General features: G+C 39.2%; 1 protein-coding gene across 4 annotated transcripts in view; it reads right to left on the bottom strand.

Moving 5' to 3' along the window:
• LOC105463680 (TSC22 domain family member 2) overlaps window positions 1–17,678 on the bottom strand; it is a 52,127-nt gene extending 34,449 nt beyond the window's left edge. For 2 of the 4 annotated variants that reach the window (XR_011619802.1, XM_011710895.2), the window contains exons 1-2: window positions 14,816–17,678; window positions 2,401–2,472 (exon numbers count right to left, since the gene is read on the bottom strand). Coding sequence is in view for 2 of the 4 variants with exons in the window: in XM_011710895.2 (XP_011709197.1) it covers window positions 2,401–2,472; window positions 14,816–16,773 (2,030 nt within the window). In the remaining 2 variants the exon portion in view is untranslated. The remainder of the gene's footprint in view (window positions 1–2,400; window positions 2,473–14,815) is intronic. The other 2 variants (XR_976470.3, XM_011710896.2) reach the window with 1 other exon arrangement.
• Between the last annotated feature and the right edge of the window lie 4,263 nt (window positions 17,679–21,941).

Genomic DNA, 21,941 nt, shown 5'->3' with positions numbered 1-21,941 from the left:
GAGATGGAGTTTCGCTCTTGTCACCCAGGCTGGAGTGCGATGGCGCAATCTCAGCTCACTGCAACCTCCGCTTCCCAGGTTTAAGTAATTCTCCTGCCTTGGCCTTCTGAGTAGCTGGGATTATAGGCGCGTGCCACCATACCCAGCTAATTTTTGTATTTTTAGTAGAGATGGGGTTTTACCATGTTGACCAGGCTGGTTTCGAACTTCTGACCTCAGGTGATCCACCTGCCTCAGCCTCCCAAAGTGCTGATATTACAGGCGTGAGCCACTGCGCCCAGTCAATGTCTCTCTTTAATAGTAGAATCACCCCTGCCAAATACCTCTTTGACAAATTAGTAAAATAAAAAATCCTGAATTTATAAGAGTAAAAATGAACAATGTAATTTGGTGATGTCCAAAACAAACAAGGTCAGAAGTTATATTTAATATTTTTTAAAGCTTAACACACACAAATCTTCAACCCGTTTGCAAGGAATAAACGGTCTCACGATACTTTATCAGCTGATACACCTATCAGTAATTCTGTAGTTACCAATTGAAAGTGTAGATTATTAAAACTAACAAAGTTAGCCATGATTGCTTCTCTCAATGGAAAATTTAATAAGCTAGTTGAAAAGTTCAAAGAAAGCCACTAGCCAGTTTCTGTTGGGTTGGGCTTGTCACCTTAGTACCAACAAGGCCAATTTACAGTGAAGAATGGCTGATCTGATTATATTTTGATTTTATTATATTTTGGCATTAATACACTACAGACAAATATCCACTAACTTCTTTGGCTCTGAACAACAGGCTCCAAGGAGAAGATAAAATAAGTATTTTCAACCCATGAGAAACCATAGATACGCAACCTGCCTCATTTCCGATACTTAAAAGTTGCTGGTATCTAAAAAAGAAAACATATAAGGAGTATTTAGCTGTAACAACAAATGATGTACAGCCAACTTCTATGGTTGTTTTATTATGAAACAAAATAAACCTTTCAATATTAGATTCAAATTATTAAAAATATAGCTCAAACCTTTCTACACTGATAAAAATAATATATATCATTCATATTGACACCATGACAGCTCAAAGTTAGCTATTTGAAATAAATCATCAAACTTTTGAAAGCTACTCTTATTACATTTCTAAACAGAGTGCTATTTTTCCTTTTTCTAAGGGAAACTATAAAGCATACTCCAAAGTACTCACATTCTGGCTACATTTGGAAAACTATCTGAATGATTAAACCTTCATGTTTATTTCATCTCACAATTTACATTTATGTATTAATTTAAATGGCTAGAGAACTATTTAAAAATTTATTTTATAAACACGGTACTACAAATTTTAAAACTTCCTGTTCTAAAAGTAACTATTTAAAAACATTTCTGGAACACAACATCAAAAAAAAACTGTTATTTCCCTAGAGTGACACACACAAGCAAATCAAGCCGAAGAATTAAGACTGTTTTAGCATTTCTAGGCAATGTGTATCATGTCTTAATATGACATGTACATGCACTTAGCAATACTCTTTTCTAATGAAAGAGATGGAGTTGAGTTCATGAGTGTTATCCAAAACTATGGCAGAAGACACAAATGCGTTGCCAGGCAGAGTTAAAAGAATCTAACGAGCTTTGTGTGAATTTTAAAAACATTGTTTGAACTCAACTTCTATTAACTAAACACAAAATGATGGAGTGCTAATAAATATTCAGCAAAACGATTGAACAGAGCATACACTACTTAAAATGTGTGTTAAGCAGAAAGATAAACCAAAGTATCTTTTGCCATAAAAGAACTCCAAGACTTCATTCTGTATTTTTAAAAGTTAACAGTAAAATCTATACAGCATTTCTGTAAGAAAGCAAACTGTTTTAGGGGCATACAAATCAGTAATGCAGACCTAGTGAATTCTAGCAAACAAACTTGAAGTTAAAGTTTCTTGCCAAAAATTAAACAACGATTACTTTGATACCTTGGTCTTGTTCCTCCTCCAATTTCATAATTTGAAATAACATTTTGCTTTGAATCACTATGGCTTTTACAGGAAAAAAAAAAACATAAAATAGCACAAAAATTAAAATATAGTTTATTTTATAGAATATGTATTTGCATTAAAATACACTGGGGAAGTGACTATTTCATATCAAAAATTCAACACAATAGGAACCCTTCAGAAATATAGATATACTTAAAGTACACAGGATGCAGAAAAGTATGTTTATTTTCTATATAAAATATAGATTGTCCTTTTGGTTTATTTTGCTGCTTTGTCCCATGCTAGATACCATGTGATTTCCCCCCCATAAAATAACAAAGATCAGTTTTAATGATGAGAAACCAGTACAGTGCAAAGCAATTCATGCATACAGTTTTGCATGTATGCATTCCATATGTAAGTATTCATACCTATCCCAGAGGCTCTTTGATTCCTGTAACGTGTTCAAATGGAACGCTTGGTAGAAAGCAGTTGAAGGATTCCTGTGAGATCCGAGAATCAAATGGAAATGAAGTTGAGAACGTACAGTATAATCACTACTTTTCAAAAGAAGATGGAAGATTTTAGATTTCTAAAACAGTGTAACTTTTAATAATAAAAAGATTTTAAAACCACGTAAGTTTGCTTAAAACAACACTTCGAAAGAAATTAAAAACTGGACAAAATCCAGCAGACTTCAACAATAATTCAGGATCACAGTTATAAAGAGGTAATGCAGATGAAACTAAATACTAAGTAGCATCCAATTTTGTATGTGTGTGCTTATAAATACGACTAATTCATAGCCTAATCAACACTGTTCTGTACCAAATGCCTTTATAAATATCCATCTTGTTTAACAGTTTAACAAGGCTATTCTCAGGTAGAGTATCCACATAAAGTAAGTTAAGCTATATCTTCACAATGTAAAAACTTTTCTTAGGCTCTGTTAAAAGTAGCAAAGGTTTGATAATTAACAATGAAGAGTTCTTTCCTGGGTTGGACTTGACACATTTCCACCTTCAAAACCCATTTATTTATATGTGTTTTTTTTCTCGTATAGGGCAAAAAAAGGTGCTGCAATTGTTTGGCAGCTTTCTAATTCTAGCATTGGTACTGTACCACTTTAAGGGGTAAAAGCCTATTTATCGTAATTATTTTTCATTTCTAACATTCCCTAGGGATACGTTCCCTAGGGCTATCACCATAGACTCTTAACTGATGGGCTCTTCTGGACTGTCTCCCAGTAAGTATGATTCACCTCCTATCTAGGGACTGGTTCCATGGGGACCCAAACTTTTGACAAACCTGTTCCCTCCTCCTCAGCATGCTTTCATAGTCTTCCCCCACCTTCAACCTGTAAGTCTGGAAGCTAACAAAAACTCTGCCATATAACTTTGTAGCAGAACAGCAGTGGTTAAGAATGTATTTATTAGGTACCACACACTATTTTAACTGCTTTATACTCATTAACTACATTTTGACAATAGCCCTAAGAGGTAGGAACCACTATTCCCATCTCACAGATGAGAAAACTGGGTCAGATAGAAGTAACTTGGCTTACATCACTGAGCTAGTAGGTGGCAATCTAGTTCCAGAGTTTATGCTCTTAAACCACTACGCTAAACACATAGCAGCATTAGTTTGACCTCTTTAAGTCTGTCTCTTTATCTGTTAACTGGTTACATTACTATCTAGCTTTGCAGGATGGCTGAAGAACTGAGTCTAAATGTAAAGTTCCTGGCATACAGTGAATTCTTAATAGCTATTATTTTAATCTACAAAATGAGGTTTAGATACAACATGGCAATTCTGGAGTCCTATTAACAGCCTTAAACTCTGTGCAGAATTATTAGTACAATTAAAAAAAAAATGACTTCCAAGATGCCAGAGAATCACTAAAGTAACTGATTAATTAGAAGACTAATACGTGTATTTCTCATTGCTTGCCCTACTTCAACTCCTTTCTATTCTTTTAACCCCTTCACCGCTTTTCTCCTAACTAGGTCTAAGGCAATCAAAGACACTGATTAGACCTGCTAATAACAAGAAAAGCTTAAGAGGTTTCTAACTACTGTTTGTTTAACGGCTTACATCCTCTTAAGATGTATTTGTCAGGCCACTTTTTTCGCTGTACTTAGAAGTCAGTCTCCCAAATCAAATGAAAACTGAACCAACTGAACATTCAATTTGGTTTTTTTTGGTTGTTGTTTCTTTTTGTTTTTGTTTTTTTAAAAAAAAAACAGGCTTGCCCAGGAACATATGGGAACTAGTTTGCTCTCCTCAAAGGTCTGTTTGGAAACCTCCAGTTTAAATGGAGTGACTCAGAGAGGAAGGCAGTATACACAAAAGAATAAGAAAGAGTATACTTGGAAGTTATTCTTCAAGTCTACAATTCAAAATTCATTAAAGAGTACTCACAATATATTTATAGGGATAATATTCTTTAAAATAACTATTATTTATTTATTTTTTGGAGACAGAGTTTCATTCTTCTCACCCAGGCTGGAGTGCAATGGCACAATCGTGGCTGTACTGCAAACTCTGCCTCCTGGGTTCAAACAGTCTTCCCACCTCAGCCTCCCGAGTAGCTGGGATTACAGGTGCCCACCACCACACTCAGCTAATTTTTGGTAGAGATGGGGTTTCACCATGTTGGCCAGGCTGGTCTCAAACTCCTGACCTCAGGTGATCTGCCCGCCTTGGCCTCCCCAAGTGCCGCGATTACAGGCATGAGCCACCACACCTGGCCTCTTTAAAAGAACTTTAGATCCTCTGACTTTGGAAATATAAATATTTAATTTGAATCAAATTCATATTCCAGGTAAGTTGGTTCCAAATGAAGTCATATGACTTGTTATAAAATTCCAGCAGTTTTACAGAATAGTGAAATATCTCAAGTCAAATGTAAAAGTGAAAAACAAACATATTTGTAGTTAGTAGTAAATACTGGGATATGTAAAGAACCTGTGAAATAAAATACTGTATAAATGGATCAAAAGTTTTTAGAATATATTAGAATACACTTAATTAGAAAAAAGCTAACAATTAATAATCACTCTACATATATTCAAAGTGAAGAAGCCACAGTACATGGTTTTCTATACTACATAGTTATACAATCTATGTACTACATAAAACTTCAAACAGTCTAGATTTTAAAGGTAAAAATTTAGACAGTCTTATAAGCTATGAAATTTTGTTTCTGGGATACTTCAACTGGGATGTTATCCATAAACTGAGGGATTTCTGGCAAACAGCAACAATAATTGGTCTCCAAACACTGATTAACAGGTATAGATTAAAGGAGTCAAGTCTGTGAAATTACAGATCAAGAAAGTAGAAGGGAAAAGAGCCATTTGTAAAGATTGAAGGGCCTGATTATCAGAGAGACTTCTATTTTGGAATGGCATAAAATTGAGGAGATTAAGAGCCCAAGGAAAAGGCTGTTAATGGGATCATTTCAAGGTTACAGTCTATGAAACCTGAAAGCATGAAGAGGCAACTGAAATTAAATATTTTATTAGAACGAAATACTGATTTTTTATGCAGCTGTGGTCACAAATTCTCTTCCACTCAGGAAGTAAAATTTGAAACCAGCTTTCTAACAATTTATTTGACATTAATATAAACTACCACTCTAAATATAGAGACAACGAAGCAATTCTAGGAAGACTGAGATGTGGTTTACACTGTACTTCAGCCACCTAAACAAAAATGCTGTTTTCCTATTTGTAAACATTCTTCAACACCACTGAACAAAATATATTCTTTTCTTCCTGACTTTACATACTCAATAGTCCATCACATTAATTTCCAAGTAAGTCAAAATACTATATCAGAAAATGACTCAAAGCATGTGGCATGTCTACCCGTTTTTGCAAGATACTACTTTGTAGGGTAACTGACTACAACAGGGAGAAAAACACAAACATTCCATACCTCAAAACTAAGCTACAAAAATTGTCAAAGCTTAAGGCATAAGGTACTTGAGCACTCAACAAACACCTCTTTCTCTTATCTATGCCAAAATATGACTTCAGGGATCTCTAAATAGAAACCAAGGAAATACGATATGAAGAAGATCAACAAGCACCATCTCCAGTATTATTATCTGGGGAATTTAAATGATTAAAAATATCCTTTAGGTAAAGGGTTACAACACAACACATCAGTGGCTATGGTAGCTCTTCCTTCCTCCTAACTTACTGTCTGCCAAGTAATAAAACAAATTTGTAACTCGGAATATTCAAAAGCACTGGCTTTGGGTTAAAGGTCTGAATATGAGTCTATGCTTTGTCACCCAATACCTAGGTGACTCAAATTCTAAGAGTTTGTTTCCTTAAACCATAAGAAAGGAGGAAGGGAAGAAACCACTTTCTTACAAATTGTTGAAAAGATCAAATGAAAGTCTATATACATAGGACCTGACACAAGTAAGTTTGCTTTTTGTTTAATATAGGGTTAGTTTCCAAATTACGCTGCCTATAAATCAAATTTTGGTAGAGTATCTCAACATGTACCAAATGTTCTGACATTATCAAGGTAATATTGAGGGAAACAAAATACTTAAACTTAGAGCTAGGTGTACCAAAATATTTGGCATATTTCATTAGATAAGAATTCTGATTTTTGGGACTCAGCACTCCGAAGGTATTCCCTTAACACAACTTTATCATAAGATTATAATTTAAAATGCAATAATCACTGAAAGGATACTGAAATCATTTCAAGATATACATTATTTTAACAATAAAAGCTTCAATAAACACCTTTAACAGCAACTTACTATAAAAATCTAAATTTCTGGCCAGGCGCGGTGGCTCACGCCTGTAATCCCAGCACTTTGGGAGGCCGAGACAGGGGGATCACGAGGTCAGGAGATCGAGACCATCCTGGCTAACACAGTGAAACCCCGCCTCTACTTAAAAAAAAAAAAAAAAAAAAAAAATTAGCCAGGCGTGGTGTGGGGCCCCTGTGGTCCCAGCTACACAGGAGGCTGAGGCAGGAGAATGGCATGAACCCAGGAGGCGGAGCTTGCAGTCAGCTGAGATCTGGCCACTGCACTCCAGCCTGGGCGACACAGCAAGACTCCGTCTCAAAAAAATAATAAAAAAAAATAAAAATCTAAATTTCTTACCATGACATTTAAGTCCTTCACTCTGGTTCCTGTCAAATTAATAATACCATTTTCCAAACGATAGATTCTCACTCTTTCACAAATCATTATACAAACTACCTTTTATCTCTGCTTGGAAAACTATCCCCTTCTTTTCTTAGTGACCTAATCTGAATGACCATTTTAAGATTTAGTTCAAGAGTTAGCCTCAAAAGAATGTACAAGTAATAATGGGTACTTCTAAGGATAAACTGGGTGGCTAGAGGACAGAGAAAGCAGAGAGGCTTTCGATTTTACCCTTTTATATATTTTGAGTTTTGAACTATATAAATACCTATGCAGAGAATAATTTTTAAATAGAAGTCAGTCTACTACCCTACCAATCCCAACCTGATCTGATGTCTCAAATTGTTCCCATTAGCACCTTATATTACTCCATCACCACCTACAATGTATATCAAAGTATACATCTGATCATCATTTTCATGATGATGAAAATGCCTGAGATCTAGGAGGGCAGGATAGTCTCATATTTGTATTCCAGTGCTCACTACTCGCAGAGCATCATGAAAGCTGAATGACTGATATGCTGTTTTAAATGTTTTCTTGGGCCATCAACCTACTTAATGAGTATTTGCAAACTTCATTTATTGCCACACAATAGTCAAGTGGGAGGAAAGGGGTGACAAGGTTTAAGTTTGCTGTTCTCTCATGAAGCACACCTGAATGTATGGTCTCATATACATAAGGCTAGAAGAAATCTTAAAATTTGACAAAGTCTCAAAAAAGAAAAACAGACAAGTGAAATAATTTGACCAAAGAAACCAGCTAAATGATAGAAGAGCCATGACTGGAACACAATTCCCTATACTTCTTACAACATCATGACTCCTCTGCACTAAAACATCATCTCCTTTTTTCTGACTACAACCATACCATACAATTATGCTTTCATACTAAAATGGAAGATTCTTGGTATGATTTACAGCATGTGAAGGGGTGATCTGGGAGAACAGTTTGGACACTGAAATATTAACATTTCTGTGACATACGTTTGCCACATATATTATGTTAGACTGTTCAAATTACTTGCATACATCATTTAATCCTTTAAAACTCTCCCAGGTAGGTACAATCCCCATTTTTCATAAGAGGAAACAAGGCATCTACGCCAACTAGCTCAAGGTCAAATACAGCAGTTAGATTTTAGCCCAGGTATGTCTGACTCCACTGTCTCTGTAATGGTCATTCACATATGTTAACACATAATTAAACATGCTATTGGTTTTATTTGATCAAAACAGCTCCTCTCTCCTTTGTTTTGTCTTCAAAGACTAGGTAGACAGTATACCAAGCAAAGATTTGTTTTGCTTTAACATACAAAACCACTTGATAAAAACTAAATACTAACTCTACTTTAGAAACTAGTGGGCTTTACACTTAGCTTTGGGAATCCTTTATTCAGGTTAAATGATATACTTGTATAATAATGAAGATGAACAGCCTAACACTAACATTTAAAACTATGCCATCATTATTTATAATAATTGACACATTAATCACAAACTCCATCTTCTACAAGGCAATATTCTTTAGACAAATTTTAGTAAAGGCTTATGGGAAAAGAAGCTTTAAGTAATTTAACATTTAGACTTTACTTATTTGTCCTGCCTACCCTAATAATAGGTATATGTCCCAGGCAAACACTAATAAAATTAACTCAATTATCTGCAGAATTTTCACTTAACATCACAAATAAATGTACAATTTAAAAGGATGGAAGCACTTTTTCTTCTTAAACAAAAATTAGCTTGGGTACAAAGAAATCAAACTAAATACTAAATACTAATTATTTAAGTCTGATTTGCGGCTTTAAATTTGAGACAAGTAATCTAGATGAAATTTAATTCACCTGATTTAAGAGCAGAACTCGCCGGGCGCGGTGGCTCAAGCCTGTAATCCCAGCACTTTGGGAGGCCAAGACGGGCGGATCACGAGGTCAGGAGATCGAGACCATCCTGGCGAACATGGTGAAACCCCGTCTCTACTAAAAAAATACAAAAAAACGAGCCGGGCGAGGTGGTGGGCGCCTGTAGTCCCAGCTACTCAGGAGGCTGAGGCAGGAGAATGGCGTAAACCTGGGAGGCGGAGCTTGCAGTGAGCTGAGATCCAGCCACTGCACTCCACCCTGGGCGACACAGCGAGACTCCGTCTCAAAAAAAAAAAAAAAAAAAAAAAAAAGAGAGCAGAACTCATGCAATACTTTCATATAAGAAACAATCCATCAATACACCTTTAATATTACTAAGCCAAATTTGAAGAGTATACATCAAAGTATGCTTATTAAAGTCATGGAATGATGTATAGGAATGGTGCAAACTGGCTACTGTTCCTACCTTTTTATGAGGGAGACCCAGTTTTTGCCCTAAGCAATGCCAGATTAAGAATCTAACAAATATTGAGTAATTTGATACGTTCAAGAATTGCTGTGGGAAAGACATTATACCAATGATTCAGGTATACATATTCTTTGTGGACTCAATAATTCACACAATACCATTGAAAATAGTAGCCTCAAATCACAAGCCCATTGGTTTAGTATAAAGAAAAACCATACACTTAAATATCAGGAGTTTTGCTACACATACCCCTTAAATATGATTAATATTTCTTACTAAAAATCTGCTTTTCCAATTAAGGAATTACTTATGGAATATCATTCAGGCTATGTTTAGCCAGACAGACCTGCTTTTGTAAGGCCTCTCCTTCCTCATACTTTAAGTATTTAAAGAGTAATGCAATTAAGAAATAAACAGAATCTTCAGAAAAGGAAATACACACTGGACTAAAACAATTCTTCAAAGAAAGAATTAGAACACCGTTCCTCAATATTCACAAGTGTTCCTATTTCTTTTGAGACTATATTTCATGCTATTCCACTGTATTTTCTTCCACCTTGGTAATCTGCTATCATTCTACACTTCCCCGCCCCCAACTCCTGCCATTTTAGGAAAGGAAGGTCAGAATCCTTTTATACTTTCCTAACTACTATTCCTCTATTAGGAAACAGATTTATTTGGGTTTCTTTACTACTTGATTGGTGGGGCTGCCATTTGTTCATAACTGCTTCTGATCTTTTCTGGTGCAGAGACAGATAGACTCCCATTCCTAATTGGGAAGTACCAGATTCACAGATCCAGTACTATATTTCACTATTTCCAAATTAGTGCTATCAGAATTATTTTTTCTTTTTCTTTTTACAGACAGGGTCTTGCTGTGTGGCCCAGGCTTCAGTGCAATATTATAACATAGCTCACTGTAGCCTCCAGCTCCTGGGCTCAAGTGATCCTCCTGCTTCAGCCTCCCCAAGTAGCTAAAACTATAGGTGTGGGCCTCCAGACCTGGCTAAGTTTTAAATGTTTTGTAGAGACAAGGCCTCGCTATGTTGCCTAGGCTGGTCTCAAACTCAAACATCAAGCAATCCCGACCTTGGTCTCCCAAAGTGCTGGGATTACAAGGCATGAGCCACCACCCCTGGCCCAGGATTCTTAAATAACAAATGAATTGGCATTATATTTATTCTCAGGAAGTAGAGAACATATATACCCCTACCACCAGTCCTATATAAAATGACTTCTCATAAAGGTGATTTAGTTCAGGGGTTGTGATCTCCTAAAGAGAAAAAACAAGTGTTACTAAAATAGTTGGAATCTGTATTATTCACACACATATAAGCCATTATGTTTTCTAAAAATATTTAACAATGTTTGGCCTATATGATTTAGTTCACATAAAGTTTTATACAATATGTGTCACTGTGAATATAAAAGGTCACACTCCTACAGATATAGCTCATGGTTTAGGAATTTCAGGTACTTCGGAAAACCGTAAGCCTTTTTGGAAAACTGTCATTTCCTTTTACTTCGAGCCACGTTTATGAATAAAGTATGTTTTAGTAATCCATGTGGTGCTCCTGATGAATACATCAATATCAGTTTTTATACTAAATAATAATATCACATATATATGATCTGACATTTTTATTACTAACTCCTCAGTAAGAACACTCTTAAACATGTAGATAGGCCTAAGATAGTATCTAGTATGTAATTCACACATCAACTGTAAACCTACAAGAGCAAAATTACCTTCACAATTTAACAGATAAATGTCAGCTTCCAAGAAATATATTCAAGACAGAAATGTCCATCTTTAGAGACTTCAATTCAGTGAGACTTTCATATAACAGAGATCTAAGATTGAGACAGTTCTGCCTCCTGGTATACATTTACTTAATCCTCTCACTTAAACTTCAAGTAAAAAAAAAAGCAGAATTTTGTTTAAAATATATATAAATGTACAAACAAAATGTGTATTTATGGCACATACCAGGACACACCACTTAACTTTCACAATGTATAATACTTTATCAGCGGTCATTAGCAAACCACACAAATAAAACCACTAACAAGACATAGAAATATCTGCCACCAAAGGATCCTTAGAATCAGGTTTTCAACAGTCTTTTGGCCACAGATGACAGCTCACAATTGCAGCCATTCATAAGAGTTCCTGGAATGCGGCCTACAGAGTTCACACTGGCCGGCTATCTATGGAAAGTGATCTGTACTGTGGTCCTTTTCCAAAAGGGCCAGTAATACTTTGCACCTCCTCTCATTTATAGGAGACTGTTAAGTGTGTATGCAGTTTAAACAAGTTTTGTAAAGTTCACTATAAAAGTAGCTACACATTTAAGAATTATATTTTCAACCATCACATCCACCAGTTTACACAAAATCAATTTGAAAAGTCTCAACAACTGACCATAAACCTTTCTAATGAAAATGGCCAGAAAGATAAACTTTATGGTAATTAATGTAGAGTCAATAGGCAATGCTAATTGAGAACCTTCTGCATATACAACCATCAGCCTTTTAAAGGTGTGATAATATTAAGATGTATTACTACAAGGCCCAGTTCTTTAATTCTAAATGATCTCAAAATTAAGCCAATATAGAGCTTTGTATTAATTAGGTAGTGGAATCAAAATCTCAAGATAGAGTTTTCAATGTATCAACCTAAACCACCTCAATCTTTTTGTTAATTTCCCATTTTCCTTCCTTTTCTCAAAGAAATAGACTTTACTAAAGTCCTAATTTTTTTTTTTTTTTAAAAAGCATACACCTTATTTACAAATATTTCCTTAGGATCTGAAATTTGTCAAACTACTTGCAAAGTTTAAATCGTAATTACTCAAGACCTCTCACTCCAGTTGGTTTTATTTCAAATTTGAATGATTGCATATAAAACTGTATGCAGATTTTAAGGCGGTAACCCAAAATCACATTAAAATTAAAATTTTCAGTTAAGATAGTAGCCTCCTCAAAAGTACTCATCTCAGTAATTTAAACATATGCCTGGAAAACTGTTATTTAATTTCAAACACAAAATTTTAAAATGCCCTGTTTTTTACTAAGGCTTTCTATTAAAACAAAACAAAACAAAACCCAACTATTTCTACTTAATGGATTTATTCCTTCACCAGGTATGTTGGACCAGTGACAAAACAGTCAAATGTGTAAGATTACATCTTGGAAACTAACATGTTAAGTTAAAAACCAATGAAAGACTATAACAAAAATTAGAAATGAACATTTGGTAAGCGATGTAGATTTTAAATGATTGGGGTGAGGGAGGTAAGTGTCATGTTTAAAACAGGACTGCACATACATCAAAACCCCTGCACTGAATTAACTGTTGCAATTGATAAGAACACTGATACAGTAGTATCTGTAGTTCAAACATTCACAAATTTGGAAATGAGATTCTTCAGATTACCAACTGTTAACACAGTAAGAGGAAAAATAAATGCATTTTTGATGTCACATCCTAAATACATTTCAATTTCCATCTATCAACAGAACTATCTGCTTCATGCCTTATCATCATACTAAAGTTCTGAGGAATCTAAGTATGTATGCTGTGAACTGAGAGGTGTGAAGAGGAGAGAAAATGTAATCTGCATTCTTGGGTGGAGGGGTGTGTGTGTATAGAAAGCAGGGTAGGTCAGGAAACCAGTCATCATTTCTTGAAGAGATATGGGGCAGTATGGGCAGTATACAGGAACAGAGGAAAGAAAAGGTTATTTGCCAACTTATCAGGAAAAAATTGGCTTGTGGCAGCTAGAAAAGAGAAGATGCCTGCTGATTATTACCAAAAGTGAAAAAATAAAGCTCAATCTGTGTTACAGGTGTGTCCCTGTGTGTGACAATGGGAGCAACTATAAAAAGTAGACAGATTTTTCTGAGTGGCTCGTGTAATCAGTTTACTTGGTAGTCCCATCCACACAAAATTTCTCAATGACTAGCTAGCTGAGCGCACTTATGGACACGTGGTGTTCTCTAAGCGTTCTCAAGTGAAGAAAGACTCCCCATAAGTAAGTCACCTACAAAAAAAGATGAACTTTAAATTACAAAAAGCAGAGAAGATGAATGAATTTCAGTGAGTATTCTTCAAACCAACAGAAGTATATAACAAAAATACAAGGCTAATTAGAAATGGGAGGTTAAGAAACATGAAGGAACTCAGAAGAAACCATAGAAAGAGAAAGCTTTAACATATATGTCATTGTATTCTTCCACACACTAATTATTCTGGAAATCCATAATACCACTTTTCATCTTTTAAAAATACCTAAAATTAGCCTCTCGCTAAACAAAAACCCCAGCAATGTCTGTGAAATTCGTGAAACTTTTTCTATAATTTTAAAATATAATTTTAAAACATTGCAACGAGTCAGCTTTTAAAAATTTGCAATATATATGTCAAATTTACATGTGACACTTCCTCAAAACCACAAAAATCCTCATTAAACCATAACCAAATATCAGCTCTTGTGGTATTGGTGTAGCAATACACCAATTCTTATTTAGGCCATTAAAAAAGCATCCCTAAATACAGGGAGCCAGTTATTAACATTTACACTTTTATTTAAAAATTACTCTTAAATTTCAAGAACTATAGCTTTCACTACAGTTAAAGGATCGATCTCAACCTCCCTTTCCTATAGTAAATAGACTGATGGAAGGTAAGAACATCTTTCCAGTACAGTTTTTGCTTAACAACAAAAAAAGTATCTTAGAGAAGTCTCTGGGTGTACCTTCTTTAATCAAAAGGCTGAACTAAGTATGATCTTCAAAGCCGGGTTTGACATTTCACCATTATGTCTCCAGCCTTTCCAGATACACTGGAGGAGATTCTTCACATGGATTTTTTTTTTTTTTTTTTTTTCACTAGAGGGCCTTCTGGTTTTCCAGAAAGGAAAATTTGTAAGTAATATTATGTCTCAGCCTCAAAACTCACACTGACAAATCTCTCTGCCTTAAGTGTTCAAGTGTGACTGATATGTAAGAAAAGAACAAATCTATGGGAGCATAACATACTAGCTACTACCATTAAATGGTAAGGATTAAGCTTAAATTCACCTTTTTTTGAGTAAACAATGTTGCATCCTGACCCATTTTAGTGCTTTTAAACAACTGTGACATGACCAATTCGCTCATTACACCCTTTGACATCAGCAATCTAAATCAATTTTACCAAACACTAAATTTTGTATTTAAAAATGCTAAGGGCCTCAGTTGACAACAAATCTCCCAAAGTTGCATCCTAAGCTACAATGGTGGCCAAGCATTTCTATCAAATATTTAAAATAGATATTTCCATACCTGTCTTCATCACCATCAACAGGAATAGCTATGCTGAATACAGAGGTGGCCAGACTGTTCATAGGTGTTAACTGAAGGGGGTTTGCCAGGGCATCTGCAACAGGCGGCTTCACAACAGGCTTATTTTCAGCAATGAGAGAAAGTGGTGGTTGAGGTAGGGGTTCTGATTTTCTTCTAGTATCGTCGACTTGCCCGACTAAAGGTTGGGTCTGAGTCTGAAACTGGCTTAGGTCAGACTGTGGTAGACTTGTTGGTGCACTGTGTGTGCCTGGCGCTAAGGGCAGCCCAACGTGCTGGATTATGCTGCTGCTCCTGCTGACTGGCGTATGGCTGCTCAGCTGTTGAGACTGGGCCAGAGGCGCGGGTACATTTGGCATAGTAACAGAAGTGGTAGACACACTAGGCACGCTTGGAGCGGGCACGGCTGCAGGCACGTTTGGAACTCCGGGCACCACGGCGTGAGGGCCACCAGGTACGGCTGACAGCGGACCACTGCCACCCATCTGCGGTGGAGGCACGGACTGGGGCTGCCCAGCCCCGGCAGGACCCATGCACGGCTGCACCACGCCTCCCACAGTAGCCGGGGGCACTCCAGCCGGCTGACATGGCGCGGCCTGCCCACCTTGCGCTGGTCCCGTCCGGGGGGCCATGGCTTCGCTGGGCTGGGCAGACGCGCCCAAGAGCTGCGCGCCCACCGAGGAGACATTCTGGCCGGTGCCCACGGGAAGGCTAGCCGCCGTGGCGGGGCTCGCTGCGGCGCCGGTGGACGACGGCTGCGCGGGGCTTGGCGGCTGCAGGCCGGCCACGTGCTGCTGCAGGTACTCACTCTGGCCGGAGGGCTGGACGGGCAGCAAATGTCCGGGCGGTATCTGAGGCTGAGGATACGCGAACTGCTGGGGCTGCTGCGCAGCAGAAGCGCCGACTGCAGGGCCCGGCTGCGGAGGCAGGGACATAGCCGGCTGCGCTAGGGTTACATTCGTCGGCGGCAGAGTCTGTCCCCCGGGCCCCGTTCCCTGGGGCTGACTGGGCTGCGCGGCTGCCATCATTGGCGACGGCCCGGTCGCGGCTCCAGGGAACGGCGGCAGCGGAGCCGAGGTTTGAGCCACAGCCCCACCTACGGGTGGCGGCGGCGGCTGTGGCTGCCCAACGCTAAAACTCTGCGGCTGGGCCGGAGTGGGCTGGCTCATTTTCTCCGACGGGGGTAGCTGTGACACAGCAGTCAAGGAGCTGTCAGTTCCCGACTCGGGCCCGTGCGCCCCCTGCATGGAGGCCACTACCACCACCACCGACCCTCCGGTGGCGCCCAGGCCGCTGTCCCGCTCCGCAGTCTGGTCAAAAGTATTGCTGTGTCTAATGCAATCCCCGGATCTAGTCAGGACGCTGCTGTCTGAATCCCGCTCATAGTATTCCATACACGTCCATCGGCCGCGTCGATAGGGCTCTCCGCTCCCGTGGTCCAGCTTGATCACGCGAAAACGGGAACTACAAGTGGTGGGAGGCTGAGATGGGGCTGCAGTCACTGGCCCGGCGGATGAGCCCGCGACCGGAGGGCCGCCGGGTGCTCCTGAGGCGGGGGCCGAAGTGGCGGCCGCCGCCAGGGTACTGGCGAGCGCCCCAGACACGCTCCGGGCCGAAACGACTCCTCCTCCGTTGGCGGGAGCAGCAGCCGCCGCTGCCAGCTGCCCATCCAGAAGGAGGTTTGGGGAGACGGTCCCGGGAGTCTCCGCATCCCCAACATTGTTAAGCGTCTCTTCGGAAGAGCTGCGCTCGCAGACCTCCTCAGGGCCATAATCCGTGGCCCGAGAGACGTCGAAAATCTCGGAGGAGACGTCCTCTGTACGTGACTCGTCCGGGTCGTCCAAGCTCTCAGTGTCCTCGGTGATGCTAGTGGCCACCTGGGCCGTGGTGACACTGGTGATCTGGAAGCAGCTCTTCTTTTTGGCCGGCATCTTGGACATGGTGAAGAAGGCTGGAGGGCAGAGAGGCACGCCGGCTCCTCCGGGTCCTGCCGGAAACCAGGGAGGGCAGAGCACGGGCCCCCAAAGACAAAAGTCCGAGTCTGCGCTGGGGTCCGAGGCCCGCCGCTGTAAGAGTCACGAGCTGATCCAGGCGCTGGTCGCCCGGTGAGACATCCTCCTCCTCGTTTCCTTCTCTGTGTCTGTCTCTTCGGCTCTGCCCCCGTCTCAGTCCCGCGGCGGCTCCTCCTTCCTTTTCAGCTCCCGCAGCCGCGGCGCCTCAATTCAATTCCCTCAGAGGCGGCGAGAGCGCGAACCCAGGGGCGGGCCGGCTGCTTCCTCTCCCGTCTCCGGGCAGCCGTGGTCAGTCCAGCTCGGCGCTCGGCGCGGTCAGCAGGCCTTGGCTGGGGGTGGGAGTGGGAGGGCGAAGAGGAGGAGGAGGAGGAGGAGGAGGAGGCGGTGGCGGCGGCGGCGGCGTGAGGGGCGGTGCTGCCCCGCTCGGGCTCCTCAGGCCGGTGCCGGCGTCAGCGCTGGGCTCTCCGACTGAGGGAAGGAGTGGCTAGTCCGGAGTCGGAGATGCCTGATTCAGCCGGGAGCCGCGGGCCGGAGCTGGCTGAAGGTCCGCCGGCGGGCGGTGGGGCTGCGGCGCGGGCAGGCGGCCCTCCCTCCCCGGCTCTAGCCGGAGCTCAACCCCAGGGACATGTCGACTCTCTCTGGCGGAAACCCGCTCTGGGGGAGGGGAAAGCCGGCTCGGTCCTCCCCTTACAGGGGGAACCACCCCTGCGGGCGGGCGGCGACGGCGGTCTCGGCCTCCCCTCGCGGCTTCTCTCACAGAGGGGCGGCGGCGGCGGCAGACCGCTGGCACGGGAGCGGAGGCACCCCGGCTGTGTGAGGTAGCGGTGGTGGCTTCTTCGGCTCCTTCTCGGTGCGCCCAATTCCTAAACCCCGGAGAAACTGAAATTCAAACTGCTGAAGCGGCGGCTGCAGCTCCCTCCGCTGGGCCAAGATGGGGCTGAAATGGCCGCGCCAGGGATGCTGGGAGAAGCAGCAGCCCCGCTGCCGCCGCCGCTGCCGCCGACTAAAATGCCGCCGCTGCCGCAGCTACCGCCAGCGCCGCAGCCGCCGCCGTTCCGTGACGCACCGGCGTCGTGACGTCACCGCTCCGCCCCCTCCGGTTTCCTGCAGTATCGCGTGGAACCTGGGGGGGGGGCAATGGGCGGAGCTAAAGGTTAAAAAAGGGAGCGGTTTCTTTATTTAAAATTTTTTAAATTTAAATTTTGTGTTGAAGGTTCTTTAAGAATTGACGAGCTAAAGACAATTTTTAAATTCCAAGCCTAGGGAAGCTTACAATGGAACTAATCAGATGTTTTTACGTCGGTTTGTTCCGAGACATTGGAAGACTGGAGGTCATGTGCTTGTGTCTAATGTTTAGCAAAATCTTAGTGAAACGAGGGCGATAGGAATGGGGGCTGGGGAAAACTTAGATGGGATAAAGAGAGATGCGGCTGGAAGAACTAAATCACTTTAAAACTTCTGAAAATAAATGTTGACCATTGTCGTCAGAGGAGTAAAATGTTCAGAGAAATGGGGATGATTAAACAAGAACAGCAAGCCAGATTGAGTCAGAAAATTATCTTCCTGCCAGAAATTCTGTCTCCAACAACGGCATCAGGGGATGGTTACTTGCCCAGGGTGAAGTCAGTTTTTAAAAAGCTTAAGGGTTACCACCGTATTCCTAAATTTCCTGAATTTGCTGTGATTCCAGGATTCATTTAAACTCCTGACACTGTTTTTACTTTCGGCACGAAATCAGCTTATAGGCTTTATAAATGTAGAACCTACTGCATTATAGTTCTTTTTGTTTATTCTAAAACTGTTAGTAGCAGCCAGGGTGTTATATGATTTGGATTGAGCCACAAACAACCATAACGAGTGATAAAGCACCTTTTCTGTTGCAGTACAAAGCATAACTATGAAAAGAAAGTACTGGCAAATTTATCATCTTGTAGCTAGTTCCTGGCCAAAGAAAATGGTAAGGCCATTCTTTTAAGCAGTTAAAAAAAAATGGGGATGGGCTCCTAAACTTTGACATACTAAAGCAGTCATCATTTAGGTAAAATCTAAGTCTTAATGGAAATCGAGATTTCATATCTACTGCAGCGTTAGCAATCACATTATGATAACTTAAATCAGTAAATCGTTGAACTCGGTTCTCTAATCTTTGAAGAATAGAAATACTTTTTAATCCCAAAAGGTGTTTTGAGAATTAAATTTGCAGAGAATTTTTTAGGTCTTTAGTTGTAATTTATACAACTAGGTCTTTTAATCTTAGTGGAAACCATGCCCTCCAAACCCAAGTGACTAGAGTCAGAATGTGAAATAAGACCACATAAAATCCCTGTTTCTTAAGGGGGTGGGCGAAAGTAATGGAATAAAATGTAACGTTATGCTATTGTGGCAGCGATAGCTAATGGAATGTTTCTTTTCTAAATCTGTAATTTCAGTAATTGTCAGAGGCAGTTTTCCATCAATAAATTCGATCAAATGGTTAAATCCAATATGAATTTATAAAAGCTTAATTTAATTTTGGATTGATTTACCAGATTGTTTAAGGTGGTTATCAATGGGTAGTGTTGATGGTGGTGCTTTTGGAAAAATAAGTATTATATGCCTGCTCATCCCTTTACATTATTTTATCATATAAACTTCTTGATTACTCGTTATAATACTCTTAAATCATATATTTAAAGGAAAAATCTTAAAGTAATCTGTAAGACCATTTCTCCTTAAAAGGATATATTATGAGATGAAAGGAAAGATAAAGATAATTTAGAAGAGATCCAGAAGTGGACTAAATTTCTGGTAATGAGGGTGCTAAAGGTGTTCAAAGACATCTTAGGAAAAGCGTATGATTTATAACTTTTAAAAGTCTCGTTTAGATGTTTAAGGATTTGTGTTTGTGTTTAATAGTTCTCTTGAAAATACTGTTTTCCAAAAGTTTAAAGGCCCTAGCTACTTTTATACATTTGCCCTTAAAAAAATGTACAGAATTTATTACATCAAACTGCTATGAAGAAATAAGAATTCTGATTTTTGCAATTAAGTTTGAAATCAATGTAGAGGACAAAAAGTGGCATAGTTATATCTAAATAAAAAAGTATGTAATTCATAAGTTGGTCCACAGAGAATTGAAAGCCTTTAAATAACTAATTTAAATGATAGAAAGCAGGATGTATATGCAAGTACACATTCTCCCTGTATAGAGTGTTGTTAATAAGTAACATGGTAGCCTAACTCACTGGAAGAAAGAGATCCCTGGAGTCCCAAACCTCAAGACTAGGAGTCTTAATGCAGTTACCAGGCTGCATGCCTGCACCCAGAGACCATACTAGAGGCTGTGGGAATCCTCGATTACTGCTCTTAGAGCCCCCAATTTGACTGTTTCTTCTGTACCTGGTACTTTTTTCAAATATTTCAAATTGCAGTGATGCATGAGGTACATTTATAAAACATAATACAGGGGAATAATAGCAGTTAAAAATTAAGGAGAATTTCTACTGATATAAAATAAAAAACTGCTACAGCAAGATCTTTTCATCATCTGCAAACATCATACCCCCAAATTTTCGTAGGTTATTATCTAACCATATCAGTACCAGATGGTGCATTATTTCATAGAAAATCCTGGAATGTAAACTCTAGATACTCAAGAAAACCTGACTTTTTTTTTAAATGAAGATATAATATATTTAAAATAATAATGATACATTAAACATTATGGGATAAAGAAAATACTTTCCATAGAAATTAAGCGACGGCCTAGGCAAAGAGAAGTAACCCTTTAGCATTAATACTACCAGACAGTGACATTTATTGAACATTCTCTGTGTTGTGTATTAAGAACTGGACTACCTATAGCCCAGTTAACAATTTTTTCCGGAGTTTAGAAATAGCTTATGCTTATTTTCTGTGTTTTTTATTACCAAATTATTAGAGTTTGGTGCAAAAGTAATTGTAGTTTTTGCCACTTACATGATGGCAAAAACCACAATTACTTTTGCGCCAACCTAATAGAAAAATACAAAATGGAGAAATAGTTTTCAGGTTCCAGAAAGCATTTGGTAGAAATAAATATCAGTTGTCTAAATAAGTGGTACTTGATTTATTAGTATGATTTTCCTAGGGTTCCATTTCTGGAACAATATCATATTAATAAACCCCTTCAGTGAGTCCATTGTGTGGTATTGCCCAAAAAGGAAAAAAAATGTAATGAGAAAGAACTAAGGCTAATAAAATTCCATAAATACTTTCATAAAGAAAAATATAATTTGACTGAGATGCACAAATGCCTACTTGATAATGAGGTGTTTTAAGGAAACTTCTATTAAATACTCTTTTTGAGTTTAATATACTGTGAAACAATGATGTCTTTTTTTTTTTTTTTTTTTTTTTTTTTAGTGAAGATTTCCTTGATGTCAAAAGACCTTTGATGTTCAAGCAAAATGTAGCAATTTGGTAAAAGTAAAGGATGCATTTCAAACTGATAATAAACATAATGTCCTATTAAGGCCTGTGTTATATTTTATGGAATTTAACTTAGAATGTAAGATATTAACTCTGTGGTTTTACAAGTTGTTTAAATGCTGCAATGTAGGGCAACAGAAAATCCAAACAAAATCCATTAATGACTATATTACTTCTTTATTTTTCTTTTTAAATATGATATGTGGCCACTCAGGATAAAGTTTTTTTTTAAACTACATTTCCTAGTTGGATAGATCAAGAGTAAGCTCCGGTTTTGCTATAATCTTGTTTTGTGATTGCTGACAAGTCTATTAATCCCTCAGTTTCCCTATCACTAAAAAGAAATAACATTGTGGTAAAGGAGTGTTAAACTACCAAACCGACTGAAAAACTTTGGAAAAAGGTCACAGATGTGGCAGTGCTTTGGCATCTTTAGAAGAAAAGATAGCAACTCAATGTGATACTACTGGCAATACCATTTGTTAATTTCAGAAAAAAAAAGAAGAAAGCAGTTACTAGATATCCATGATTTTATGGAGAAGCCATATTCTGTCATAGATGAGCTATTTACAGACTTTCAATGACACATTCTTTGACAAAGTGAATCATCACTGTCTAGTCTTTCTTGTATATGAATTTGAAGTATT

This window comes from Macaca nemestrina, chromosome 2 (assembly GCF_043159975.1).
Source record: "Macaca nemestrina isolate mMacNem1 chromosome 2, mMacNem.hap1, whole genome shotgun sequence".
NCBI classification, from domain to species: Eukaryota; Metazoa; Chordata; class Mammalia; order Primates; family Cercopithecidae; genus Macaca; species Macaca nemestrina.
The sequence above is the reverse complement of the archived record's forward strand: the minus strand, read 5'-3'. Positions and strand labels throughout refer to the sequence as shown.